Source organism: Syngnathus scovelli, chromosome 2, assembly GCF_024217435.2.
Source record: "Syngnathus scovelli strain Florida chromosome 2, RoL_Ssco_1.2, whole genome shotgun sequence".
Classification (NCBI taxonomy): domain Eukaryota; kingdom Metazoa; phylum Chordata; class Actinopteri; order Syngnathiformes; family Syngnathidae; genus Syngnathus; species Syngnathus scovelli.
This window is the reverse complement of record NC_090848.1, coordinates 9911537-9939200: the sequence shown is the minus strand read 5'-3', so window position 1 is coordinate 9939200 and position 27664 is coordinate 9911537. Positions and strand designations below refer to the sequence as shown.

The window sequence follows — 27664 nt, the reverse complement described above, 5'->3', positions numbered from 1 at the left end:
CTTTTTTTGCCTTCAAATAATGTAATACAGCGAGGGCTGGTATGTCATTTCATCTTTTATTGGCAAGATCAGTGTACAGTCCTGTGATAAATTAGTAACATACAGTACAACAAATACTTTAATGAGTCACAAAACCTTGAATGTGTCTGACGTGGCTTCAATGGCTCCTTGAAGCATGAAGTGCATGACTACAATCAAGACAAGTCAAATGTATTGTGCAACTGACATCAATACCATTTACATTTGCAAAATGGACAGACAGGTGGTACTTTGCCCAACGCTGCTAGTATATACGTAAAGAGTCGCCAGGATGTGTTTTTCGTCCCCAAAAGTCTTGAAAGGAATCCTCTGGCCCTTTTATTGAAAGTCTATGTTCTTGTAGTCTTCAGTGCATCTGTACTTGCTTCCGGCGTAGCGGGTGCACACCAAGTGGGGGAGGCAGGGGCACGTGTGGTGCTGCCTTTTGCCAAAAAAGGGTACCTGCATGAGTGCAAAAACGAATCCAAGAGATAAAATGTGAGAAAAAAGAAGGCGGATTCAGAATCATCTGATTAAAAAAATGCAATTATAAATATGGCCAGTGTAATTTACAAAATTGAAAAAATATATGCAAGTTTCTTTTTCAAATTGATTCAATAATCCGTATACAGCATACATACACCACATACATACAGTGAGGCCCGAAATTCTTCATACCCCTGGGCTGGGGTATGAATAGCTTTGAGCTTAACTTTTGGCCTATCCCAAATAGACTAGCTCGAGTTACAGCCCGTATTTTTCATACCCCTGACTGTAAATACCTGACGTTGCTGTTTGAATGATGTAGGCCACAGCGCTCAATAAATACCTTCCTTACATGACATGACTGTCTGCGTGTCCCACCTTGTGGCTCAGCGGGTGGCATATATCGCCTTCGGTACCCCTCGGGATGCACATCCTCAGGCCCCTCAACCACAGACTGACGGCACAGCACAGACCCAGGCCACATTGCATGTCTCGCTCACAAGCCTGGAGGGAGACACAGCTCAGTCACACCACAGATGTTAATAACGTATATCGCGCTTTACCTATCATTCCCCTCACGGGTGAATCCAGAGGGCAGCCATCCTAATTTAGGTTATCTTTTTCTACTGAAAGCACAGTTCTAAGTGTGCATTTCAGCCTAGGATTCTTGCATCCTGCATTTTTTTTTTATGTGCACCCCTGTTTATGGAACTGGGTTGTGACAAGAGGAAAATGCCAACCGGACTGCTCTCCCTGACCTATGATGTAAGATGCTTTAGTTGAATTGCACCCACGCGCATTTTGTATGGTTTCATCGCTCTGATCTATTTACAAGCGGCTATTAACTCTAGCCAGGATATCCTTACCTCCGGTGGACGTAAAGGAAGATGAGGATGTGGTCTCCACGCTGTCATGCGTAATCACTTTTCATTTAATAGAACAAGACGTGTGACTGTGCTTTTAGGCATCTATTGCATTGGCATATGGCACATGATCTATTTGTATTGAAGCGGATCAAATAAATTGGAATGGATAAACTTTATTTGCAGGGTGGCTTCGCCTTATTAATATTGACAAATTTGCACCAATGCACCACAGCATATGCCTGTCAATGGAAATGAAACCAGGATTGCTTGACAAATGTACCCAATAATTCACTAATTCCGGTGGATTCATGGTTAGTATGGCGAGCAATGGTTACTCTGGTGGTTACATTCATTGCAGAAAAAATAAATAAATAAAGAGACATATGTTAACTCTAAAGTATTATATGTACTGAATGAAAATGTAAGAGAAGGTAAAAAGATTAGATTAGTTTGGAGATGATGAATAATTTATTGCTGCCCCTTCAGGTGTGTGCAACTTTGCCACTAGGGCGGCAGTATAATACAGTCATGCAGAGACAAATGAAGAAGAGTGCTTTAAGTGACCCAGTAAGCTGCAGTAAATAAGGTGCATTTGCTTTTCTTTTCACGATATTAGACAATTAGAAAAAAAAAACAAACATATATTGCAAAACTGAAATTACCATCTACAGCAAACATGTTTCAAATCATGAAACTTTGTACCGGGACATTCTTTTGGAGGTAACAAATGTTTGATAAATATTACCCAAGAATATATTTCATTGTTTGAATTATTACAATTGTCCAAAAATGACTTTCAAAAGGAAATTAAATGGAAAATATATGCACTTATACCATATATATATATAAATAACTCACTCCTGTGATGACAGCTCCTTTGGACCAGCTCACAGATGCCAGGAGGAAGGACAGCAGCACCACTTGGAAGCTCATGATGAAATGGTTCCTCTTATGAAGCTTTCCAGCAGTCACTTGGGTGCGTCTTCCAGCTCCTCTCTTTATCCACTCGGGCTCCCTCACCTCACCTCAGCTTACCTCCCGCCCACTCAGTGTGTGAGGTACCCCCACGGCCACCTCATCAGATGCTCACAGACAGGAATCCATGCATTGACGGACGGAGGTTCCTCTGTCTTTGAGTTTTTCCAAACATCTATTTCTGTGGGAGACTTGTTAAATTGAGACAGGCATGTGCGACTCCATTCTAACTTAAGTTTGAATGTAATTGATTAATTCTAAACACAGCCACAGCCCATTTGTAAGGGTGTGGACACTTTTGTAATCACATTCTTTAGCCATTTATTTTAATAAAACTCATTTAGATACTTATTGTGTTCATTTTTATTAAAACAAAAATTAAATAAAAAAAAATAGGTAAAATAATCTGACTATCAATTGTTCAGTGAGCTGAAATTTGTTCCATTAATGGTCAACATTTAAGAGAAGTTTCCTCACTGATTTTGTTTTGGTCGTGATGCTATTTAGTCGAGCAGATAAAGCAAAATTTATAAAATGTATGTTTGACTTCAATGGCACACCACCAGGAAAGTGTCAGATTGTAAATTGTGCAGCACTGTGATTGTACGTCCAAGATGTAATTTATCAAAAAAGGTTAGTTGTTCAAATACCTTTGAGCCAGGGGAAATCACAAAACTATGGGTCAGATCTACACTTGGGGTTTGACTCTTTTGAATGATCTAATGTTGTTGAGATGTGGCCAGATAAACAACTCTATGTCATTGATGAAGTGTGTTTGTGTGTGTGTTTGTGTGTGTGTGTGTCACCTTTTGATTGAGTGTATAGCTTTTGTGAGTATTATTAGGATGCGAGCCTGCCGCAGTGCCGCTGATGGATTCCTTCAATGTACCAGCCACATAATCATATCGAGTCATTTCTGCCCCGTCAGCAGCGCCGCCACTGAGGAAGAGCGGGGTCTTAAGGCTGACTCGCCCTCAAAATCAATCAACATTACACTATACAAACAAAACGCTCTCGGTTTATGCCCATCACATTAAGGCAATACCATATGATCAATGTGAGGCCTCATGTGAGCAATAGTTTGACATTTTCATGCTGACGTCTTAGAACAGTGGTGCTCAAACTTTGCACCAAGTAATGCCCACCTAGCCCCCCCAAGAAACTTCAAAATCTTCAAAATACAGCATTATAACAAACAAACAAACAAACAAACAAACAAACAAACAAACAAACAAACAAACAAACAAACAAACAAACAAACAAACAAACAAACAAACAAACAAACAAACAAACAAATTGTTAAACATAAAAAATAGATGTATTCTACTTTAAAAACAAATATAATTGAATTATAAAATGCTCCATATCAAAAAAGTAAAAAAATGTATAGGACTGAATTTATTTCAAAAAGTGTTTAAGCAGGTTGTATTCACAGCTGATGTTTGACTGTATTCATCTTTTAAATGTATTTTTTAATTAAATGATTATTTGCATACCACTATAGAAATCCCAAATACCACGAATGAAGAGATTGGTGATGAATGAGAGTATTTTTTTTGATACTTTCTACTTTTATAGGGAAATATTTGTACCTTTTCACCTTTAAGGGAGTCAAAATCAATTCTTGTGCTTTTACCATTTATTTATGTACTTATACTTTAGTGTCGAGTGTAAGTACTTTTGCCACTCTACTATTTGTGTAATGTATGTCTTGTAGTTAAAAGAATAGTAACCCTTACACTTCCAAATACGAGATTAATTTTGTCCGCCGTTTGCCAAAACGCGTTTCTTAACTTTTAGGCCCTTGTGGCGAGTCGTAGCTGTGATCACGTGTAGAGTCAGCTGATTCAATACCGGAAAAGCATCACAACACCTACTAGTTTTCTCATTCTGGTCAATATTCCTTTTCATATCCTTATTGCGGATGGAGTCGACATTGGAACAACATCTTGACGACACGTAAGAGATTAATAGTCATTGTTTGACTTTGTATGTTTAGTGTTTACGCAAGAAAATCTCGATTTCTTTCCTCTTTCGTCGCTTGGTTCGCAGCATGAAGAATCCAGCAGTGGTCGGGGTTCTTTGTACGGACGAGCAAGGACACAACCTGGCATGTAAGTCAACTTTCAATATTTAGCCAACTTTTCCTGGTTCAGTTCAAAAATTGGTTTCAGATCTCCACGATTTTTTTCGGCTCCAGTTCTCCATTTGTCCACGCTAAATTGCCAGCAAAATTAAAATTCTCTACCGCACACATAATAAACATTATTATTCTCTAAAATTGGCAACTTTTTAATTCCTGCAGGGGGAAAAAAAATCAGTAGTGTGTATTTGTGTGCACGCTCGCGCCTGCGTGAGAGTATTTTAGTTGCGTATGAGTGAACTAAATTGAGTAATTTGAGAATAATTTATAAGTGTGTTAGCATTTCAATTAATATGAAGGTTGAAAGTATGTGAAACTGTTTCAGTATAATAATTTATGTGAAGGGAAAACATCCTTTAATAAGTATGAGGGCATTTTTGTGATATGTGTAAGCGTTAATGCTGTCTGATGTGTGTTGCTGATATTTGTCGTTGTTCCTTGACCTCCAAACAGGTCGCGGATCGCTGTCGGATGAGCAGGGCGGCGTGGTGTCCGTTTTGGCCAAACAAGCCGCTGCACTGACAAGAGACCCCACGGACACGCCCACCGTGTGCCTGGAGTCCGACTCTGGGTGAGTGCCGCGTCAATATTGGTTTGAATTTAGTTTGTGTGGCTATGCTGCCACCTAGCGGGAAGCTACTAAAACTTCCAGTGAGGTTGCTATTTTGGAAAGTCAACTTCTGTGTTTTTTTTAAATATAATAATAAATCAATAACATTTGTGTTGCCCCAAGAGCAGAATTTTGATCAGTATTTCCATTTTTATTTTGTTTCATTCCTTTGGTGGTCCTTTAGGAAATAACACATTTAGACTAAAGCTTTAATGTCCACATTCTTTATTTTATGTGTTACCAGGACAATTAAAAAATAAATAAAGCATTGTGGTTTCTCCCTCTATGATTTTCAGCAACATTTTGGTGAGGAGTCATGGGAGTGTCACAGTTGCCGTTCACAAGATTTCCTCCTGAAAGCAATCTGAGATGTACAGAAAATACTGCAATATTTGTATGTCCCAATCATGTTTGTCTTTGACCAAGTGTGTCAGTCTGTAATTGTTGAAGGATATGTACAAAAGCTGCATCTATGAACAAAGATGCATATACTTTCAAAATAAACTTGATGATGTGTGTCATCTTTTGAGTCATTTTAGGAACTTAGGTATACTGTCTGTGTCTGCATATCATAGTTAAAAGATATACACTTATAAAAGATATAAGTATATTGTGAATATCTTTTGTGTGTGTATGTGTATATACATATATTAAGTAATTTGAGATTTTCACATACGACTGTTTGGAAGCGTTTAACTCAATGTCCTGCAAGAACCAGTTTGTCAGAAAATGAACAATCCTTTCAAAGAGGCTTTAGACCAGTGCTTCTCTTCTTTTGGGGATGGAATTATTGTGCTTTATTTTTATTTTTTTTAAATGGTGCTTTGCCACCGTCCTTCTGTTGGCCGCCTGCTATTCCCCGAGCGACCTGTCGGTGGTCTCAAGGTCTATGCAGTTGAGGTCAGACACCACCCAAAATCATTTTGTACTAAATACAAATAACTGTACTACTAAGTGTATTTTATTTATTTATTTTTCCACGAACCCCAATGGTATTAATAATAATTATGGCCAGTTTTCTGGTTTAAAATGCGACCATGAGCCCCATTCTGATGTCTTGGCATCTCCATCACGTGACCCGGCGCAGCTAAAGCGCCCCCGCCCTCCTCCTATCCCCTCTGGTTGACTTGCGAGCTCTCAGACGCCTTGGAACAGAGGGTGAGAGGATGCAGAAGGGACGCAGCCGCCGCGTGTAGAGGTGCAAGCAAGATTCCGGGCAGAGTCGGAGCCCCCAACCCTTCCTCCCCACGCCCCCCCACCCCCTCTCCTAAATGCAAAGTTATGGCTGAAGGAGAAGAAGAGCCTCCAATGACGCGCCTTGCAGGTTTGGGCAACCTTTCTGTCAAAGTTTACGCAGCAATCAAGTGGTCCTGGTCTGGCATTGCTAAAAATAAGTTATTTATGGCTTTAGAAGTGTGTCCCTCTCCCCTTTCTCACCCACGTTGGTTCTCCTCACAGGTGGCCTGCAGATGACGATGACACGCGCCGTTTAAGTGTCACTCTGCGTCTGCTGTGAGGAAGAGGACGGCTGTGAGTAGGGGGCACCGCACCGACGCCACCGCCATGCAATCCGGCTGCGCTCCAGAGATAACAACTGGCAGCAACTATACGAGGTAAGACCCCCTTAAACGCGACAATAAGGCTTGTGTAAAGCGCTCAAATTCAGCCTTTACTCTCCATTCCTCGGCACATTAATGTCTGCTTTGCAATGCACTGCAAGGCTGCAGAAACGTGCAGCAAGTGGTGCCTAACGAATTTATTTTGTGCCGAGGCCATCACTGAAATCACTCGAAGTCTACCTCAAAACAACTTTCTCCATTGAAATGTCTTTCAAAAGCCCCCTCAAACGCACCAACAATGTTTATAGTATATAGTACTATCCATCCATACGTACATCCATTTTCTGACCCCCCTAGTTTTTATAATTTTTACACATGTAGCAAGTAAAACTGACTCATTAACATTTTTGTTTTTAACATGCAATGGGTAAAATGTAACCATTAAAATTTTTCAGATTGACCCATTAATATATGTTTTGGCGTTAAACGTGCATAAGGTCAATTTGACCTACTATCTTTGGTTTATTTGACACACGTAGTAAGAAAATTTAACCCATTAAGATTTTTTGGTGTTAAACACGTTTTGAGTCAAATTGTTGTTATGCTTCAACTGGGAATACATTTAAGTCCTAAATAAAGTCAATACTATTACTCAAAGTGATTTTGCAGATTTGATCTCCCAGCTCCCCAGGAGCCTCCTCCCCGCACAGAACGCATTTTGGACTTTGGATGACGTCAACGTCGGAAATATGTGACGTGGCCATTCAGACCGAGGCCACATCACCAAAAAATCTGATCTAGGTCCACATATCAAAGTGACCTACGTTGAATTTGAAAAAAATTGGGATTGAGCTGTTCAGACTGTCATAAATAACTCAGATACAGTTTGAATGAGTCAAAAATGTTTACTCCTCATTGGTATTTCCTCACTTCTTTACCAATGCACCAACGTGTGCGGCAAAACGTCATTTGTCAAAGGTTGTCTTTGCTTTCAAGTTATTGACGGTTTGGGTGATGGATGAAAATCGCTTATTCCACCAGTGTTTCTGGCATTTGTCAGTCTGCCAGTGAAATCAAAATCAGTCAGCCCTCCCGTCTGTGCTGACTGACTGTGAATGTAAAAATCTGAACAGTTTTTCCTTTTACTGAACTTAATCTTTGATTTGATATAGCACCTGCTTCCGTTGCGATCTACTATATAAACGCTCACCAATCGAACATCAATGTTTTGACCATCGTCGGTGGGATATTCGGTTACGTCAAAAATCCTCCATCGTCTTGTTGCAGGTGTCAAGTTTGAAGCGCTCGAGCTGAGAATGTTACGCGGAGACGATGACTTGTGACCTTCGTTCCAAAGCAAACCAACAAAACAGGTGAATCCAAATAGTTGTGTTTTTTGTCATTTAAGAAAAACGGTCCTGTTTGTTTAGTTGGTCATGTCTTTTCATACCGCAGCAGTTTTGGTGTGCCGCAGGGGGTTTGACAATTTCCCTCAGGTGTTATGGTTTCAGACAAAATATTTATTTATTGAACAGTCCTGGAAAGAGACAGATGGGGAGCAATAACAACAGTATTAAAACTTCCTATGAAAAGAGTAACATCACGTAAGATTTGGATTTTATTGACGTGTTGGAGTGGGAAAGTAGATTGTAAAGAATTGTGAGTGCAAATGAGACGAATTCAACCTCCTCCTTGTCAAACTGTTTCTCATGCTTGTTTTGTCTCCTTCAAAGTCAACATACTGCTAAAAACTCTCGGTTGTGTCAAAGTGTAGGAGTGCCGTGTACTTTCATAGTGTAGGTGGATAGTAGTCTAATAGTGTACTGTGGTAGTGGCGGCGCCCTATTTTTGTCGCCAGGGTACGTAAGTGTGTGTTTTCAATTTATAGTGTAGTGGTGGTATGGTGTCATATTCTTGTAGTGTAGTACTATTGTGTAATACTGCAGTACTGTTGTAGTGGTATAGTGTCATAGTGTTTCTTAGTGCCATATTGTGGTTGTGCTGTTTGGTTGTATTGTAGCGATGGAGTGTAGTAGCGTTGGTGTGAAGTATTGTTGTGTTGCCGTGTAGTTTAATTGAGTCATAGTGTAGTCATGTTGTTGGCTGCTACTGTTTGTAGTGTGTAGTTGTATCATAATGTGTTTTAGTTGAGTATAGTGCTAACATTGGAGTGTGTTTTCTGTTTTGAGTTGTAGTCCTGAGAGAATTTGCAGCGGGTAAAAAAATAGCATACAATCTGCAGTAGCTGCTGTGCTTACATGTGTGAAACAAGCTTAATGTGTTGCTGTCAAATAAGCGGATAAGTGCCAGGAGTATCTTTGGATTCTTCATTTTACTTCATTTTGATTATAAAAAAAATCAAGTTTTAGATTTTTAGAGCGGGTTTGTTAGCTTTTATAGTTGAGTTTTCATTCGATTTAATATTATTTTAGTCTTAGACACCTTTGCTCTAAAAATAGTTTTATGAATGTAAAATAGAGTTTCAGCTTGTTTTTTTTTAAAGAACTCTTGTTTGCTTCGTTGAAAGATTTTTTTTCGAAGTTTTGGTGATTTAGTTCCTTTTCTGGAACCCAATCAAAGTGGCAGAATTTGGAGGTTGGTCAGTAAAACATGTCGAATCACTTAAGCAAGGCCATCGGTCCCCAACCTTTGACTTTATTTTCGCCAGCATACTCATTTCTACTTCCTGTTGTTGTCCCACTGCTGTTGATTGATTTTTTTTATCATTGTGAGTCAGAGTGAAAGTGATTGGAAAGGCGCAGGGACTATTTACAGAAGGTTTGAGGCCAATCAAATGCACAAGAAATTGAATGAAGAAGCCCTTTAGTTTCTGAAATTTGGCCTCAGAACAGCAGTTTCTTTGGTCACCAAGGGTACATTTAATGATCCCAGTGTCAGAAACAGAAAGAATAACAATAAATATTGTTTGTCTCGCATTCATAAACCCATTGCTTCCCAGTACAATCAATAGTTTTTGCAATGCACGTTTCACCTATCATCAATAAATAAGATTTATTACTTGTTGCAAATATGTGAAATGAAGCATTTTTATAACATTATTTGTTTCCACCTATTGCACAGGTTATATACAGAAAAATATATTAAAATGGGTCCCATTAATCTATAACAGAACAAGAAATATTGTCATATTTTGAAGCCGCTGATTTCCCCACTGATGCATTTGAGATGTATTTTTCATTTTGTTTTTTTTCATTCAGCAAGCATGACGGTAGCCGTGTGGTATTTATTGCTTTATCATAGTAGTTGCAGTATTGCTGTAGTGTAGTAGCAGTGTGTCAGCGTTTTTCAGTGCAGCACTTGTGTAGTGTCATATTATAGTCGTCTTGGAATGTATCATTTAAACTCTTATCAGAAAATTCCAGGAGATATATTTAATATATGTTTATCTTATCACAAATTAATACCAGTTTGGACAGAGCAAGCTGACCGCAAAATTGAGGTTAGTATCAATTTTAGCATTTGACAGCAAATGCAACATTGTGCTGAGAGGAGAAAGTGTCATCTTGCAGCGTGGCTAATAATGGAACATAAACAAACAAGATGAGACAAAACAACTGTTTGGCTCATTTGCTTGAGTGCTGTTTAATTTTAGCGAGTAATGTTCTTTTTGTGTGCCCTGATCGCTAAGTTTGCTCCAAACAGTGTTGTTTCGATTGATGTCGTTTTCGACACCCGCTAGTTGGAGGCTCCACGATGACCCACGTTTCATTGCAATGGTGTTTTTGGACTACGATGTAGACCAATATTAGCCGTTTGGGTGGAGCCCACCTGTTTGCGCCAGTGCTGCAGGAGAGAGGGAGTGTTGCATCACATTCTCCACAATAGCCTCTTTCAGACCAAACAGCCCAGGAACTCATTTTGTTGTGTAGTTGTCTCGTAGTCTAGTGAAACTAGATACAGTACTGGAAGCTAACAGAAATTAACGTGAAATTGGGAGGACATGTCTAGCATAAAAGCATACACCAAAAACTATGATTTATGAAATTGAACATCCCATCCCATTAATTTCTGTTAGATTCCAGTACTGTATCTAGTTTCTTTGTTTCTAGATTTTGATTGGAGCCTTTTTTCTTAGTCCATGCAAATCGGCCCATTATTGTTTGCTTTGCCATAACCCTGCTTACAGCTGGAATAACAAAAAACAGATTGGTTTGTGTACGCTAACGCAAGACAGGGTATATGGGTTCAAGCAAAAAGACAGTTTGGGTTAGAGTTCAACTTATAATGAAACGATGGGAGTTTTTTTCCTCTTTTCTGCAGGGTGTCAAAAACCGAATTTAACGTCTGTACCAGTATGAGACTGTATTGGTCAAAATGATTGAAAGTGCCTTTGGTGTCTTCATCAATATCGTTCATTCATCATGAAAATGTTGCAGAATAACAAAACTTTTACTCTTAAAACATACCAGTACAGAGTTCCTTAAAATATGTTTCCTTCATTTTTTCCGTTTTAAGAAAAATAATGTATTGTACATATACATTACATATTACATATTGACTGAAATAAAATAAATTACATGGTTTATATATAAAAAGGGATTTGTTAGAATCAAATCATTTTGATTATGGATTTGCTACTTTCATGATCATATTGAGCATTTTGCACTTGAAATTAGTGTCATTTTTTGAGTAGCTGACACTTAAAGACATCTTACAATGTCTTCACTGACATTACTAGCAGCGTTTTTGTCTTTTGTCAATGCAGACCGAATATTTACACATTTTACATAATTGTCTTTTTTTACGTGTGGTTGGACGTTGGTTGGACGTTGTCAAGTTAAACATGTCCACTCTGTCTCTTGGAAATCCTAAACATTTTTGTTAACCAATACCCAGTCTGTGGAGGTTCAAAATGTGCACATTAAATGTTAACATTAGCCAAAGTGTCCATCCTGTCATAGTCCACCCTGTCAGCAAGCTTTCAATTTGCATATTCATTGCTTGCAGTTAAATTAGCTAAAAACAATGTGTGTGAGCTTGTCCAATATTCATGTCAGCATAATATCTACATGCAAGGAATATATTTTTTTTTCTTTTAAACATTGAAACATAGAGTGGATCACATTGACCCTTTAGTATTGCCGGTAAGAAAAAACAAAATCCAATAGGATGTTTGACAATGGGCTTTGAAATGCCCTTTTTGAACAGTCTCTTCATTTGTGTCTAAAAACAAGACATGCTTGCTAGATTTGAATAGTCCAAAAAGTAGGTCATGACTTTATGGTAAAGCGTGGCTGGGACCATATGAGAAGGGTTAGGAAAACAGCTGAGCAAGTTTAATACTGAGGCCGTGTGTCCACTTTCAATTTGAGGCTTGGGTTAACGTTTCAGGCCGGTGAGACGCCTGGCTTAAGAAATGGTACCGTCCGCTTTTGGAAATCATATCTAGAACAGGGAGAGAGCGCCACCCTGTAATGTGAGCCGTGGTTTGGGTTAAATTAGTCCAAACCTCCCACGCTTTTTTAATAGCACCTCTGTGGACACAAATTACAGCTTCACAATCTTAATAGGTACATTAAAATTGACAATGTGCTCATTTATGCAGTGGTGTTATTTCCAAAATGTGAAATATGACATTTAATTGACGTACACCGATGGGCCGGCCTTTAATAAGACAAGAATGACAAACTAACAAGTTAAACGATTTTTATCATAACATAAGACAGGCATTCTTTGCACTACTTTTTCAGTACACATGCTCGCAATGCTGGTGCTTTGGAGGGAAACTTTTTAAAACCTTTTTCAAGCATAACCGAGCAAGAGCCAGATTGATATATAAATCCCTCAACGGACTTCTTCACAGTTTCAATCTGGGACTGCTTCACTGTGACCTGCTCAGGAAAGGAGGGACATTTGAGTACAATACTTCAAGCTGATTGGGCGATATGGCAGCCTTACCAAACTTTTATTTTGACCAATTAACGCAATGAAAATGCGAATCAAGAAATTAAAAAATCACAGACCTCGTGTCCGGGTGAAAGCGCCTTTCGGTGCACCTCTTCCAAAAAGAAACTCTGTGAGAACAGAGCACCCATGCATTTGTCCACTGGTGTTTGTTTCACCCGGTCTCAGCGCTTCTTGCTTTCGTCGCAGCCACATGCCCCGCCCCCAAGTACATTGTTGGTTTTGTGATTGGTCCAGCCACTAGTGGCTCGGCTCAGAAAAAAATTGATTTGAGTTCAATTATTTTGTTGATGAAATTGATGACAGCAACTGCTCTTCACAAGTTTAGGGATGCCAATATTGTACTTGGCCTGTGGGGGAAAAAAAGCTCCGATACTTACAAACTGATACTTTAGCAGTCTGACATATAACTTCAAGACTAAGACACCGCATAACTAACACCTTTTTTTACAGGCTACATTGCAGAAAAATAAACATGCAGTAAAATTTGTCAATGATGACAAATTGTTACTCTAACATTAGAGGTCATGTCATGTTCAAGAAAAGTTTGTGTTTTGTGTTTTTGAATTCAAGTAAAGCACATTTTCACCACAAGATGGAACGGCGTTATCAAGACTAAGGAAATGGTGGTAGGGCTAATACCTTCAATTTTGAAAGTGTGAAACTATCCATCCCATAAATGTGTGTTGAACAGTTTTCAAGAGGCACAAACATTTCTGACAAGTGTTTGCATTTTCATCAAATTTGACAGGCTTCTGCAGAAACAGACACTAGCTGGTCTTTGAAGGGTGCTGGGGAAATCCCAAAACATTAACAACAGTCCAATTCATGTAAATGCGCATTCTTATTAGACAGTGGGGAGGATATTTACTGGGGAGTCTGAAACAGTTCCGAGAACTGTGTTCCCGTCACATTTTCCACATTAACATGTACTTTGATCATCTATACTGTAACGATGACATCTTGTTTGATTGTTAAGGGTCTTGTTGCCAAAGTGGTTGGTTTGTGTACCTAATATTGTGGCCAGTGATTGTCAATCACGGAATGGTGTGTCGAAAGGAGACGTGTGAGCATTTTGTACGTCCTGGTGGAAACGTGCCCAAACACGAGGCTGTTAAACCCTCGCCGCGAGATGCCGATTGCAAACCTCCTTTGCCCGATCCCGCAGACCCTCGGCACATTCCCAAACATGTACTCAGGCATGCTCGGCGAACAACTTATGAAAAGCACATGGGAGGCAAATATTTCCTCGGCGGTACACTGGTCCAATTCATTCCTCTTTTAATCCGCTCTGAGTTTGCTGCCTAAAGACGTCTTGCTTTCTTGTACAAGTCACTTATTGATTCAGGCCCCAAGATACAGTGCTGCCTTCAAGTTCCAACACAATGCAGTCCAGGACTTCCATTTGCTTGACCTTTGACCAATTGTCCATTGAGATCAATGAAATTTGGAGTCATTCATTCCCGAGACTCAAATATATGTATAAGTTTACAAAGTACATCAGGGTCGGGGAAATGTTTGTGCTCAAGGGCTACATTTGATTTTGAAAACAGACAAATATGATTCAGTTATAATTAATCAACTCATTTTTTGACAAATAAATGTAACAATGTGAAACATATTACATAAATATTTAAATAGTTTTTTTACACTGATGAAAACAAACGTTTCACCTTCGAGCCCAAGTGTGCCTGCTTACAGGCGACTGTCTCTTTAAGTTAAAATGTACCCCCCCCCCCCAAAACGGCACGTAAAATAAATAAGAATAACCCGTCGAGCAGAAAAGTTGCAAATTTAATGCCACTTTCCAGGTCCCTTCTCTCCACTTCTGTCTGTGTAACTGCTGCCTAGTTGCTGACAAATGAAAGATGACTGGGATGAATATTCCGCCATAGTTCAAGCAAAAGCTCCTGGAGTCCAATCTAACTGCTTTGGGGGGTTCACCATGAGTGTGCCTGCATGATTGACACCTTGTCATTTGTTTTACCTCTGGCAAAGGGTTGTTTTTTTTTCACGTCATCCTACTAACGTATTGCCGTCAGGTCATTCCAACACTTTAAACAAAGAAGACAAAATGTGATTTTTTTTTTTTTTTACGGCGGTGACTTAAGTTTATCATCTGTATTATTTAGCAGTCTTGAGAGCAGCAGAGTGGATCTGAGGAGCAGGAATTTCTTGTTGAAATCCTGTTTCATATTACAGTACGAGGGGATACTCTAGTTACACGTCTTTGCAGAGTGAAAGATGCAATCCCAAGGTCATTGTGAGGTTTTCGCTCGCACCATCGCAGCTCATTGAGGCTTCCAGCACTATTGTGTTACACGTCAAACGTGTTAAGAGAAAAATCCCTCACTGAGGCGGCAACGTGCCATGACCGTCAAGTAAAAGCTGCATAATTGAGGGCCTGTTTTTTTTTTTTTTTTTTGGTTATGTGTTTTTTTTTAAGGCCATTGTTGCGCAATATGGCTAAAAGCAACTGCTGAAGGACAGGGTTGATGAAAGGCAGATGTGGGGAGTAAGTAAGACAGGCCTATGGCATAATGGGTGGGACTCTGCAAGCTGCAAAACAAGGCAAAAAAAGCCAGCAGGCAGTCCACGTGGGACGTTTATTGTGGGGAAGACGATGCTGTGACGCCAGATCGTCTGTTGCGCAGACCCGGTTGTTCATTCTTGCTGTCTGGCCCATCTTACGTAAGATGGGCTGTAATGTATAGGCGCCGCGATCTTTGGATTTGGAGTAAATGTCTGACTCGCTGTTGACAGCATTGCGTTTATGTATAGCTTACCCGTTAACAAGTTGCTGGGATCATCTGCTGCTGATCTGCAGAATTCCTCTGGAGGCGGCTGCGGGCACTTTATCGGTTGTGTGAGAGGTCCCACGGCAGGTATTATTGATTTGCAACTTTGGACTTTATGCCTCTCCTTAGCAGGAAAAAATGCATTCAGTGAACTTTAAGGATGATGACTCAGGAGAACTGACAGTTTTTGACCACGTTTGCTCATCACAAGTTGCTTTTTGCTATTTTGGACCTTGTATCACATATGCATGGATGCACACGTTTGTCATCATCATCATCTGTCAAAATACATAAGTCTAACTAAAGCTACATCAAGCATCAATTTTCCAACGGTGTGAACTTAGCTGCACATCTATCGTTCATTTTACACAGCACATATTGATTGTTTTGTTTACTCGGATTTACAGTGCAGCCATGAAGCTCTTCAGGAAGGACGATATCTCCACAAAGAAGGACAAGGATAATGAGATCCAGTATGAGGAGCCACCAGATGGCGGCTGGGGCTGGATGGTGGTGCTGCATTGTTTCCTGGTAACGTGGAGACAAATCATGCTCACTGCTTTTATATCTGGAAACTAGACATTGGTCCAACATGGAATAGTGGAATGCGTTGAAAAAAAACTTGATCCAGTCCAGCACCAGACTGTGATCTTGTTTTTTTTTTGTTTTTTTAGGTTAACGTCCTCGTGATGGGAACGCTGAAGACCTTCGGGATCTTCTTTTTGGCATTCCAAGATGAGTTTGGGGGCTCAGCAGAAAGCATCAGCTGGATCGGTTCCATCATGTCCAGTTTGCGTCTCTCTGGAGGTTTGACGACACCATCTTTTCCTGTATCACTTTCTCACAGGGTGCTGCTCCAGTCTTGTTCATTTTTCCTCAGTTCTGTCTTTTCTCTCCATCTCTATCTTCTCAAAACTCATCCTGTCTGTCTGCGTTTATAATAAATATCCATTTAAGTGTCAATGATAGCATCACCAGTCTCGGATGATGTTCATTCAATTGTATGGCTTTAAGAAACACTAAAAGAAATCAAATGTGGTACTCAGTACTTCTTTGGACCAAGCAGAAGGAAAAACATCTGGACTCACTCAATTCTGAGGAGCAAAAAAAAAAAAGTTATGGACTTAATGAGCAATAAACAGTCCTTTCTTTGATTGCCACATCATCTTTGGAGGTTGGAGCATCTTCATGGACCATTTTCTTGAATTTCCACCAAAGATTTTCAATCGGATTGAGATCCGGATTATTTGCGGCATTGACCTTACGTGCCCTTCTTCAAGGAATGTTTCTGCTCTATGATTAGAGGCATTATTATCTTGAAAATCTATTTCATTATCCCCAAACGTCCTTTGAGTTGATAGACGAGAGAAAAATGTCCAAAATGTCAACTTGTGCCTTTATTGAAAATGTAACGTCAGCACATTTTCTTCATTGGTCTTCATTATTGGAACGGCAGCGGACAAAAATTCCAGCATCATCATCACCTTGTCCGATGCAGTTTAGTGATTCATCTGTACTGATGATAGCTTTCCCGATGTAACCTTGTTTTTTCCTGCTTAAGTCTTAACGATGGCTTTTGTTGAGCTTTTCCATAAGCTGTTTTACAGTTTGGTCACAGATGCTGACTCCACTTTCCTCCCATTTTCTGTTTTCAAGATGTATTGCTTTCTGTTTTCCTGTCTTGATGCTTTCATTAACACCCCTGCTGTACCGCTGTGCTTGCCTTTAACATCCTTCTCATGCTGTTTGTATTTTGTACAGATTTTAGACAGCCCACTAGACAACCTACAATTCCTTTCCTTTGTTTCAATTTGTGCTGGAGCCATGATTCATCTCAGTCCATTTGGTGCAACGGCTCTTAGGTTTGATTCCTGCTGTTTAACTGAACACTAATGAGGAGATGTGATTTGATGCAGGTGATAGTTTTGGCAATGGAAATTTACAGGGTGATTTCTTTTTTTCCTCAGAATTGTGATCCCATTTTACTTGTAAAAATTTAACCGTTACTGACTAATGCATTTTTTCTTGATTTCCTTTCGTGTTTTTTAAAGCCAGAACATTGCCATTTGAGATTACTTTAGTTTTGAGTCGTGTCTGAGATCTGACTTGTACGAAAACATCTGAATGAACATCCTCTCGGAGTGGCGATTCCATATTTTGTTTCCGGTGGTTCCCTGTGCTGAAAATTGTTCTGTCATATAAAAAGGCATACAGATAGAACACACCACATTACCGACCATCTCAACAGATGAAAGCTCATGACATTTGAAAAGATGAAAATATAGTTACAGAATCCTCTGTCCAGTGCTATAATTGGTCTGTCAGGTGTTTGCGGATGCGCCTGTCTCTTCATGCTTCCTCCCTTTTCTGTCACCCATCAGCACCCATCGCCTCGGTGGCCTGTGCCAAGGTAGGAACCAGGGTGACGTCCATCACCGGTGCCGTGCTGGTCAGTGGGGGCTTCCTCATCAGTATTTTCGCCAACAGCGTGGTGTTCCTCTACATCAGCATGGGAGTCATCGTAGGTGAGCAGCAAATGTCCACTTGTGGTTCCATGTGATGACTCCAGGACCCCCCTTCTTAAAAATTCAACATAATTAGCATTTGTTTATTTTCTTTTGTTTCTATTTTGACTACTTTGGCTGCACAGAACATATTACAAAAAAATGTTTTGGGTTGACTTTCCTCCATGCAGGAATGGGTTTTGCACTTCTGTACCAATCCTTCTCCGTGGTCACGGCACTCTACTTTCGAAAGAAGTTGGCAACGGCCTATGCCATCGGACGCTCTGGGATGGGTTTGACATTTGCCCTGGCTCCGTTCACTCAGCTGCTTCTTGACCAGTATGCTTGGCAAGGTAGGTGGGGCAAATGCATCACTATAAAAAATAAACAAATACGGACATTCACATATTTTTTTCAGTGGTGGGCCACGCCTTTCGGATGTAGATCTTTGAATTTTCGTCCACTCCCGGCCTCATGCCACACGTGTTTCTCTGAACCAGAGCATACGAAGGTGCTGACCCCCCCGGATGAATTCTAATACGCTCTCATATACTCAATATGAAATTTGGTTCCGATTTGCAAAAAAAAAAAAAAAACTTAATTCTTTTAGCTGTACAGGGCCTGCAATCCTGCACCTGAAGGCCTTGGGAAGTTTACGTTGCTATAGCAACACATAATAGAAGCTGAAATCTAATTGGCGCCCAAAATATAATTATAACAATAACACAAACAACTTTAAGCTCTGCTGCCTAGACACACAATATTGAATGAAGACAAGAGACTGTTGGAAATAAATTGATACGATATTTTACAAATGTATATTACATGTGACATGCGTCTCCCTGGCAGGCGCATTGTTGGTCCTCGGGGGTCTGATGCTCAACATGGTGGCCACCGGGATGCTCCTGCGGCCCATTCAAGTGAAACCGGCATCGAGCTGCGCTTCCCCCGTCCAGAAGAGCCCAGCCGTGTCCCTCAAGAGCTCCTCTGAGAAGGACAACGCCAAAAGCTGCCTGAATGGCTCCTCACATTTATCCAATGGCATCTCCAAATCAGACTCACTTCCATCCCCTCCTCTTTCTCCTCTTGAGGAGATGGTTTGCACTCAGGAAACCAAGGAGCAGTTGGAGAACCCTGAACTAAACAGACTGGTTCTCAATGGCCACGAAACCCACCAAGATGTGGGTCTGTGTAAACCCACTGCCGATGGCTCCGTGGAGCTCAACGGCACCTCGAATGGGTCCACGTCAGTTGGGGTTCCCGCCGTCCACGCCGGCACGCCAAGCGAGGAGAGCCCCCCGAAAACCAAAGTACTAGATTTTTCCTTGCTCAAGGACCCGTTCTTTTGCATCTATACTTGGTCTTTAGTCTTCAGCCAGCTGGCTTACTTCATCCCCTACTTCCACCTGTCTGCCCGAGCCAGAACCCTGGGCATTGACCCCATGGATGCTTCCTTTATCATCTCTGTGGCAGGTAAGGCCCACACTGAACATACTCTTCTTCACCGCACACTGAAGCCAGATTCAAACTGGAGGTCTTGAGGCTTAATTCAGTATGTTTGGTGAAATCAGATTTTTTTATGTAAGTGTTCATTAGCCCCTCTATGGCATTTGCCATTGTGTGTTAGCATTACGCTAGCAGAATTTCATCAGGAAAAGTTATAGTGATTTTACGTCTAGTTTTACTGTAAGCTTCAGCTGGGAGTGGTTGGAAACAAAAACTTGCTCTCATTTTAGAATAATTGGTCAGACATTTTAAACAGCAAAATGTGTGACTAAATCACCTATCTTACAACAATGAGAGAAAACGCAATGGAAGTATTAGAAAAGAATGACCAGCATTGAAAACATATGTATCGATTTGAAATGTCCACACAAGTGATAATTGTGACATTTATGAGCTGGAAGGAGGTGCTCCTGACTGTTACAAGAGTGGCTTCATCAAGTCCTCCATCAACTTGGTGGCCATGAATTATTCGTGAGCTGCTCAGACGCTGCGGTATTATGCAACGAATGCGCTTACATAAAAGGTGAACTTTGGTCCAGTGGCCATGGAGGGTGTGTGGATTCACGCTCACACTATATTGTGAAAACAACATGTGCATTGGGACCAGTTGCACGCATCCACGAGCGCCTCCTAAACGTGCTTGTAAATTATTGAATGAAGATGCACGATCAACCACGGCATGTTTGTATCTGGCAGTGATTCATTGGATCCATCTATCCATCTATAGCGCTTTTTTTCATTGGAATCGTGGCTGAGCTGCAGTCTTAATAAAGTCCATAAACTCTGAAAACACTCTAGACGAGCTAACTAATAGCATCTGTGTCGGTGTTCTATCTTCGTTAGCGAAAGATATCTGAACACAAACGACTGAGCAACACATGTAGGCAGCTCATATAACAATAATCACAGGCATTCTTTATCCTCCGTGAAGAATGACTGTTGTTTACTGGGGAGCTGAAGCTGGCTCCATGAACAGTATCGCCATATGCCTCTATTATACTGCCCCCAGGTGGCCAAAGCATGTACACCAAAAGGAGCAGCACAATATCCTTGTTGTTTACCAAAAATAGCCATGCAAACCAAACCGAAAAAATGAAAACAAACAAACAAAATTATTTTAAGCTACGAGTGTGATCCCGGAGCAAATTCAACTTGTATCTCAAGGAGCCACTGCAGTGATAAACATTCACTGAATCCACCTAGTTGACCCTTTGCGTTATCACGATTTTTTTTTTTGTTGCATTCGTTTATCCTTTACCTCCCTCAGTTGATCAATTAAGCTGGATTTGTTTCTTGTTTTCTTCAACAATCATTAAGTCAATGGTTAATAAACAATAGCTTGAGATGAGAATGAATTCTAAAATTACATTTTAACTTATGTCTGTTTGAAAAAAACAAAAGTCAAATAAGGTACTGGCGCATATCACTGACTTAAATCCTTACATGTGTTTTTCCCAAGGCAAACTCGTGTACACTTTTTGAGCAAAGCACTTAAACATGAAATCATAACTCTCTTAAGCTGCAGGCAGGAAATCACACATACGTATATTATTTATTTTCATTATAGTTAGTAACAGAAGCAAGGAGGACATCATCTGTCATTTGTCCATCATTGCCTACAGAGCAGCTGAGATGAAGCCCGAATTTGTAATAAAGGAAGATTAATTTTCAGACCAGTGATATGAAATTGAATCGGCACACCTGATAAATTCTCATGGCACAGAGGTTGAGAATCACTGGAGTGCGCGACTTCCCCTCGACCACCCGAAATTTTGATTGCATCACGTTTGTCCTGTCACGTTTGGCGCTCATGTGCGCTGGTAATGAGAGTGACGGAGTGCCACCCGCGCCACAAAAGCGTCGTCCCAGCATCCCGCTGGGCCCTCTTTTCTCCCCCCCGACGGTTGTCATAGAGGTCCATTGCCTCAATGGAAGGAAAGTCCGGTTCGGCCTGTTCCTCAATCCCTTTTGAGCTAGCTGCTCGTCGCTAAGCAACGGCAGGCTGAGGAAAGTTGCCGGTAACGAGCGGGGCTCCCTCGCTCCGTGCGAGGCCAAGCGGCAGACACTTTGCTGAAAAGCACTGAGGCGGCAGCATACACAAAGGAGGCTGGCCGGCGGAGCCGAGGATGCAGCCAAGTGCCTCGGCCAAGCTGGGAAAAACCAACAGCGGCCCCTATTATCTCCGGCTTTCATCTCGTGACTGCATGTCCATCAGGGAAGGGAGGGGAGCGACCGGAAGCACACCTTCTGATGCCTCGCACCCTAACATTAATCTTTTGATATCTTGCCATCGATCTTTATCATGTTTTAATGCAACGCACCCTAATCTTAAAGCTTTTTGGTGGCTTCCGCTTTAACCATTTAACACTCCACTTCACAGGCAAGACAAGGAAACTTCATTGACGTGACACACATTTCATACACTTAGTAGCATTTACAAACAAAACAGCTAAAGATATTCAAAGTAAAGAAAACAAAAGTAGCTTACTTGGAATCATTCAAATAACTTTAAAAATATATTTAAATGCATTTAAAAGCAAAGTGAGGAAATAAAAAGTATTTTTCTAAAACGAGTGACCAGTGATTTTAAATGCTTTTCAATCAAAGGTATGGAGACATTTTTTTTTAACCTGGATTTAAAAGCATTTACACTTTTGACTTCACTTCTATTGGCAGCTTATTCGATTCGCGTGCAGCATAAAAACTGAATGCTGCTGCATTTGCTTTGAAAACTGGCCTCCACTAATTGACCAGAGCCTGCAGACGTCAGAGCCCGACTGGGTTGAAACAATATTTAATCAGCATTGATGGGATGCCGCGAACACTGCCTGGGAACCATTTTAGGACTGTTCCATTTAGTTCGACCCAAGTTTCTAGCTTGCTCCAGTATTTCATGATCAACTGCATCAAACGCTGCACAGTGAGATGAGACAAGCAGTGACATGTTCCTTACGTCAGTGTTCAAGTTGTACTTGATGAAATCCAAAACTTGATTGAAATTTAAAAACCTATAAAACTGCCAGGACCCCCGCTCTAACTTTTTCATGCTTCACCTTGCATCACATTGTAACCTTTTGTTTCCTCACACCATACTTTTACATTTTCACCGTGACGTGAACCTCCGCCAACTCTCCCATTGTTCCTAGAGTTCCACGCACATGCCTTCTACCTGTCACCATTACGATTAGTTTCAACTGCCGCTCGAGTATATTTCATCCCAGTTTGAAGAGGAAGAGCTGCAGGCGTGCGCCAACCCGTTGCGGCCAAAGCACACAAACAAGCATGGGCGCACAAGCGAGAGATGCTCCGCAACAGCATCTCGGGTCGGGACACGGCAACGTGCAAACATGTAAACACGACACAGCTGCCTCGCCAATCCTCGGTGACCTCGCTGCAGACGTCCGTTATGTAAGAACGGCCTTTTACATCGCTGTTTTTACACCTTAAAAGCATGAACCGAGCTGCACCACGATCCAAGACAAACAACGAACTGGTTATGTCAGGGCACATTTCGACAAACAATCCATCTCTATTAATTCATTTTTAAAAAATTCATTGTAGCCGGCCCATCTGTCGTTGTCACAATGAAACGTGACTTTTGAGCACCAAACTGCACAGCGCTGGTCTTTGCAATTGTTATTCTGTCTCTCCGATGCAGCTGCTGTGTCGCCTTCATTGATCCATTGAGCTTGAAGCTATCCCCGCAACAGCCCGATACCACAGCCTGCAGCTTGTGCACTGCGGCTGCATATCTGCTGAGTCATCAAATGCCACTTGATCACTCTCGACGCTAGCACGTGGCCAGTGGCTCCCAGTGATGGTCGGATAAAAAGCGGCAATGACATCACTGTTTGTTTATAAATGCTTTACAGGATGTTTCCAATATTAATATTAAAAATAAATCAACACGGAGGAAGGGGGGGTCGGTTTACTGGGGCAGTCTTTCCTATGTTGTATATCAAGCTCAATCGCAGACATCCTGCTGTCAACCTAGTTTAGCGAGTCTGCTTTATCATATCTGATGATGATAATAATAATAATACATCAAATTTACACTTTGAACAGTATTTGAACAGAGTTTATTATATCTGCCGCAGGAACATTTGAACATATAATGCACATGTAGCCTATTCCATGTGTTTTAAACATTCCGTTAAAGTTTCACAACATCCCACACAAACGTATATACATATGGATTTTCATTGCATTTCAATGTATCTATTTTGTATTGTTATGCCGATACAATATTTGTGTTTTATTTTTTTATACATATTATTTATATATTTTAAGATTTTCTTAGCACAGAGTCAAAAAGTTGTACAGTCATACGTTGCTTTCTGTCTTGCGCAAGGCATCACAGAGACCATCGCCCAGCTGGCCTCGGGCTGGGTGACCGACCGGAACCTGTTCCACAAGTATCACTACCACAAGGCTTACCTGATCCTCTGTGGCCTGGTTAACCTGCTTTCCCCATTGGCCACCTCCTACATCCTGCTCATGGTCTACGCCATTTTCTTTGCCATCTTCTGTGGTGGCTACATGGCTCTGCTGCTACCTGTTCTGGTGAGACAGCAACTTTGTAAACATTGTTATATTGTAGAAAAAGTCTAACCCAAATGTCAAAAAGGTATTGCTGCTCCCTAAGGTGATGTCACATTTCTTTTTTGCTTTTCCTTCCCTGCAGGTGGATTTGGTGGGGGCAGATAAACTCAACAACTCCATGGGCTTCTCCATGTTCTTTGTGGGGCTGGGCTGCCTCACGGGTCCTCCTTTGGCAGGTAAGGCATTCCCATTGGCTGGCGACCAGTCAATTTTTTCACCCTGAAAAAAAAAAAATCTGCAAACAGCAGCACAAAACTACCGGCAACACAAGCGAGTGTAACCCTCAGTGAAAATGTCTGAATAAAACCCAATTAGCCAGTTTCCCTCCCAATTGTCATGCAACCCGTTAGGCTTAGGTCTAATAAAATCTTGATACTAAGCTAACCAACTTGGACTTTTTCACTTAGGGCTTCACTCACTTTTGTTGTCTGCTGTTAAGACATTATGTAATAGTCGTATGTTGGGTAATTTTGCAGGGACAGGAACATTTCTACTCTTATACAAGTTGTATAGTGATACCCCCCCCCTCCCTCACACACACACACACAGCCACCTGGAAATATGTAGTGTCAGCCTGGCTAGTCAGGCCAGCTGGAGTATTTCAGGGTTGAAACACAACTTCGGAGGCAGTTCATAAATAGCGCACATCTCGTCGGGAAAACGACCCTACCAGTTGACAGACAAGCCTAAAGCAGATTCTTGTTTGCACACGGCCAACCGCGCTGTTGAATTGTCTCTTGAGCATTAGGTTGGGCAAACTTTGTGTTCAACTTTGTGCTATATGTTTTACTAGTTTAAACAAGTTTTCTCGCTAGCGTAAAAATGCTGATGAAAAAATAATATTTATTTTCTTTTTGCGGACAGGTTTCCTGTACGACTACACGCAAACCTACGACTGCTCTTTCTACCTGGCGGGGCTCTGCTACCTACTCTCGTCCCTGTCGCTCTTCATGGAGCCGCTGGCCCAACGCTGGAAAGCCCGGCAGAACAAATCGTGCCAGACCAAGACGGTGCAGAGCGGCTGCAGGACCAACGGCTGCTTCGCCCCAGACCGCCCGCACAATGGCATCGTGTAAGAGCCAACCAGCATGGTCGCGACGTCGCGTCGCCCTTCTCGCCTTCAAGCATCACCCAAGGATGCATGAAACTGGTAGACAGAATGTCGAAAAGCCAAAAGTGTAATACAGTATATTATATATACATATAATCCTGTTTGTATCAGAGGCACATGGCATCCAGCACATTTTGGAGAGTAGCAATGCACAATATAGCCAACTCTTGCCTTGTTGAAAATAAGCTATGCAAAAAAAACTTCACTGCTTTTCAGCACAAGCACATGCCTTTTAAAAAGCCGTTACGCTCGCAATGAAGCACTTTGGGGCCAAATTGGAACAAGCTCCATGACTTAGCACAACGTGGACAAACACAATGGGCTCAAGGCTGCAATGGTGTATACATAGGTTTTACATACACCAACATGTGTCTCATTACTCAGAAGTAGAGGCCAAGCAGGCTATGCAAAGGACTGGGGGCTGTGGGATGCGTATATTGTAATGTTGGGTGTTAAAAAGAGCTGGTTTGATCCTTTTTGTTTTTCCTGCCTAAGTTTGAGCCTTTTTTTAGCTTCCTCTCTCCTTGGCCACTTCATCCAGCTATTCTTGAGGGATCCCAAGAAGTTACACAGGCTCTCCAGGGGTTCTGGGTCTTCCAGGTGGGATGTTCTCATAATGTCTCACCACTGAGGCATCTTAAATCGATGCCCAAGCCACCTCATCGAGCATATCTCAATGTGGAGGAGCTTGACTAGGAGTCCCTTCAGGATGAGCTTCTCACGCTACTTCTGAGGGAGCTCAGAAACCCAGTGGGTCTCGCCCCATCACTGTTGGCAATCTGGACCAAATTCTGACATTGGTCATATAGGGACCCAGTAGTCCGTATCAGAGGGTTTGGTACACCATACTCCAGAAAGGTCCCTGAGATACATGGTCAAAATGCCTTCTCCAAGTTCACACTAGACAAGTTCAGGCTGTCTTGCCTAAAAACAGATTTGATAAAGTCTTCCTAAGCGCTATTAAAAGATGTACTTCTTCATTATTTACTTTAGTGTCACCTCTACCTCCTTTCAGCATGTCCAGGAGCTGTACCGTGTCCTGGAACGTCAGAACCTTTTTTTTTTTTAAAGCAGGGCAGATAAAGAGCTAAAAAAAAAAAAAATAGGAGGGTGCCTTTTTCATCTGATAGTTTATGTTCCTGCAGAAAAAAATGGCTGGATAGGCAAGGGTTGACTAATTCAGTCATTTTTATCCTTTTATTTGATGAGGTTACATGAGGTTCTGATGTATTTTGGACAAAATTAAGTATTGATCCTTACCAAGACGCCATTTTGCAGCATTATTGCAACTCGGCCTACCTCGCACACACACATTTTGCTCCAGTAGGTCAATGCAAGCAGGCGCGACTTTATTGAGCTTTATTCCCGCAATGATTATGAGTTATCTGAAGGCGAGGTGAGGTGTCATCTAATGGCAAATCTTGGGATTATGTTTTTGTACTTTCCTTTTCCACCACTGTTTGCCTTAGCGGGGACGCTCCAGCACTACTTCCTGTGATGTCAGCCAAAGTCATGTGAGAGGCTTAATATCGGTCCTAAGCAGATAGGTGTTGATACACTGCCATCTAGTGGCAGACGAGGGCTCCTACTACAAGAATGTCAGCTCAATGAGTACTTGTTCTTCCCCCTGAAGTCACTTGCACAATGCTGCACTGAGCCCTAAAACCTTTTTGTTTGTCAAGATGTTGCAATCACTGCAGCAGTCACAATGCATAAAGCCCCCCCCCCCCACACACACACCAGTTGTGTTCAAGGGCCAAGCCACGTTTTGTATAACGTTATATGATGCTTTTGATTTGAGATTATTATTACCTGTTTCCTATTATGTTGATAGCATTTTCTTTTGCTTTGCGGATGAGAGTTTTATTGTGGCTAACTGATTGAGGGTGTAGAAAACTGTGCTTTTAACTAATCAAAGGTTTTTCTTGTTTCATTTTTAAATGCGCACATGTCAAGTTGCTCCCATGTTATCTTGCTCCCCGTCTCGAGTTACGACTGTTGTAAACCGAGTTGCGCAGTTTTGTTTCGCGACTGCAGATTCGTCACAGCGACTTGGAATATCCCTGATTGCAAAACTGTTCAAATTCTCAATAAAAACACTGAACGAAACGTCTTGCAAAAAATAGCAAACATAAAAAAATAAAAAATAGAAAAGTCATCTGCGGGATTTGAACCCGTGACACAAAGAAATAAGAATGGTTTACTAGGCAGAGCCTCAACCGCTGTGCTGTCGTGACACCAACAATCGCATCAGATAATGTTCAATAAAGCCAACAACACTAAATTACCCGGCGCGGGTACGCGTTGATCTGACCCGCCCATGTTAACTGGGGGGGAAATGTTACCATTGCCTGATGGGAGCTCAGCTGTCATGCAATAGTGTTGGCTCTTGAGTGAACGATTCGTTCAAAAGAACGAATCTTTTCAGTGAACGAGTGAACGAATAACTTCCTAAAGTGATTCGTTCTTTTTTCAGTTCATATGAATGACTTCTACTATTAGCGGCTCGGTGGGGCACTGGGTAACACGTCCGCCTCACATCTAGGAGAGTGCGGGTTCGA

At 41.3% G+C, this 27664-nt stretch overlaps 3 protein-coding genes across 6 annotated transcripts; 2 read left to right on the top strand and 1 right to left on the bottom strand.

Moving 5' to 3' along the window:
- Positions 1-37: 37 nt before the first annotated feature.
- On the bottom strand, positions 38-12705 carry prok1 (prokineticin 1). 3 transcript variants are annotated; one of them, XM_049752857.2, is made up of 6 exons: positions 12642-12705; positions 6536-6608; positions 3491-3516; positions 2229-3284; positions 883-1008; positions 38-480 (listed from the first exon to the last, which is right to left on the bottom strand). In XM_049752857.2, the coding sequence occupies exons 4-6, from the start codon at positions 2301-2303 to the stop codon at positions 358-360; spliced, it is 324 nt and encodes a 107-aa protein (XP_049608814.1). In that variant the 5' UTR covers positions 2304-3284; positions 3491-3516; positions 6536-6608; positions 12642-12705; the 3' UTR covers positions 38-357. The 3 variants fall into 3 exon arrangements, with proteins under 3 accessions (XP_049608814.1, XP_049608813.1, XP_049608815.1); XM_049752856.2 differs by having other exon boundaries at positions 2229-3516; XM_049752858.2 differs by having other exon boundaries at positions 2229-3516; positions 6536-6605.
- Positions 4146-5619, top strand: lamtor5 (late endosomal/lysosomal adaptor, MAPK and MTOR activator 5). The gene is made up of 4 exons (XM_049752859.1): positions 4146-4304; positions 4398-4459; positions 4942-5059; positions 5395-5619. The coding sequence occupies exons 1-4, from the start codon at positions 4270-4272 to the stop codon at positions 5453-5455; spliced, it is 276 nt and encodes a 91-aa protein (XP_049608816.1). The 5' UTR covers positions 4146-4269; the 3' UTR covers positions 5456-5619.
- On the top strand, positions 5700-27212 carry slc16a4 (solute carrier family 16 member 4). Of its 2 annotated transcripts, XM_049752807.2 has the most exons (11): positions 5700-6422; positions 6557-6711; positions 7945-8030; positions 15788-15911; positions 16055-16187; positions 17762-17905; positions 18076-18237; positions 18734-19357; positions 23742-23953; positions 24075-24168; positions 24857-27212. In XM_049752807.2, the coding sequence occupies exons 3-11, from the start codon at positions 7990-7992 to the stop codon at positions 25066-25068; spliced, it is 1746 nt and encodes a 581-aa protein (XP_049608764.1). In that variant the 5' UTR covers positions 5700-6422; positions 6557-6711; positions 7945-7989; the 3' UTR covers positions 25069-27212. The 2 variants fall into 2 exon arrangements, with proteins under 2 accessions (XP_049608764.1, XP_049608766.1); XM_049752809.2 differs by lacking the exons at positions 5700-6422; positions 6557-6711; positions 7945-8030 and adding an exon at positions 15086-15467.
- Positions 27213-27664: the final 452 nt, after the last annotated feature.

What these genes read in the sequence shown, in the direction of transcription:
- slc16a4 (XM_049752807.2), top strand. Translation starts at nt 7,990, where the DNA reads ATGACTTGTGACCTTCGTTCCAAAGCAAACCAACAAAACAG. An exon ending in CTCTGCTGCTACCTGTTCTG is followed by an intron (nt 23,954 to 24,074) that starts GTGAGACAGCAA and finishes CCTTCCCTGCAG; the next exon opens with GTGGATTTGGTGGGGGCAGA. An exon ending in CACGGGTCCTCCTTTGGCAG is followed by an intron (nt 24,169 to 24,856) that starts GTAAGGCATTCC and finishes TTTTGCGGACAG; the next exon opens with GTTTCCTGTACGACTACACG.
- lamtor5 (XM_049752859.1), top strand. Translation starts at nt 4,270, where the DNA reads ATGGAGTCGACATTGGAACAACATCTTGACGACAC. An exon ending in GCAAGGACACAACCTGGCAT is followed by an intron (nt 4,460 to 4,941) that starts GTAAGTCAACTT and finishes ACCTCCAAACAG; the next exon opens with GTCGCGGATCGCTGTCGGAT. An exon ending in TGCCTGGAGTCCGACTCTGG is followed by an intron (nt 5,060 to 5,394) that starts GTGAGTGCCGCG and finishes TATGATTTTCAG; the next exon opens with CAACATTTTGGTGAGGAGTC.
- prok1 (XM_049752856.2), bottom strand. Translation starts at nt 2,303, where the DNA reads ATGAGCTTCCAAGTGGTGCTGCTGTCCTTCCTCCTGGCATCTGTGAGC. An exon ending in AAGGAGCTGTCATCACAGGA is followed by an intron (nt 1,009 to 2,228) that starts GTGAGTTATTTA and finishes GTCTCCCTCCAG; the next exon opens with GCTTGTGAGCGAGACATGCA. An exon ending in GCCACCCGCTGAGCCACAAG is followed by an intron (nt 481 to 882) that starts GTGGGACACGCA and finishes GCACTCATGCAG; the next exon opens with GTACCCTTTTTTGGCAAAAG.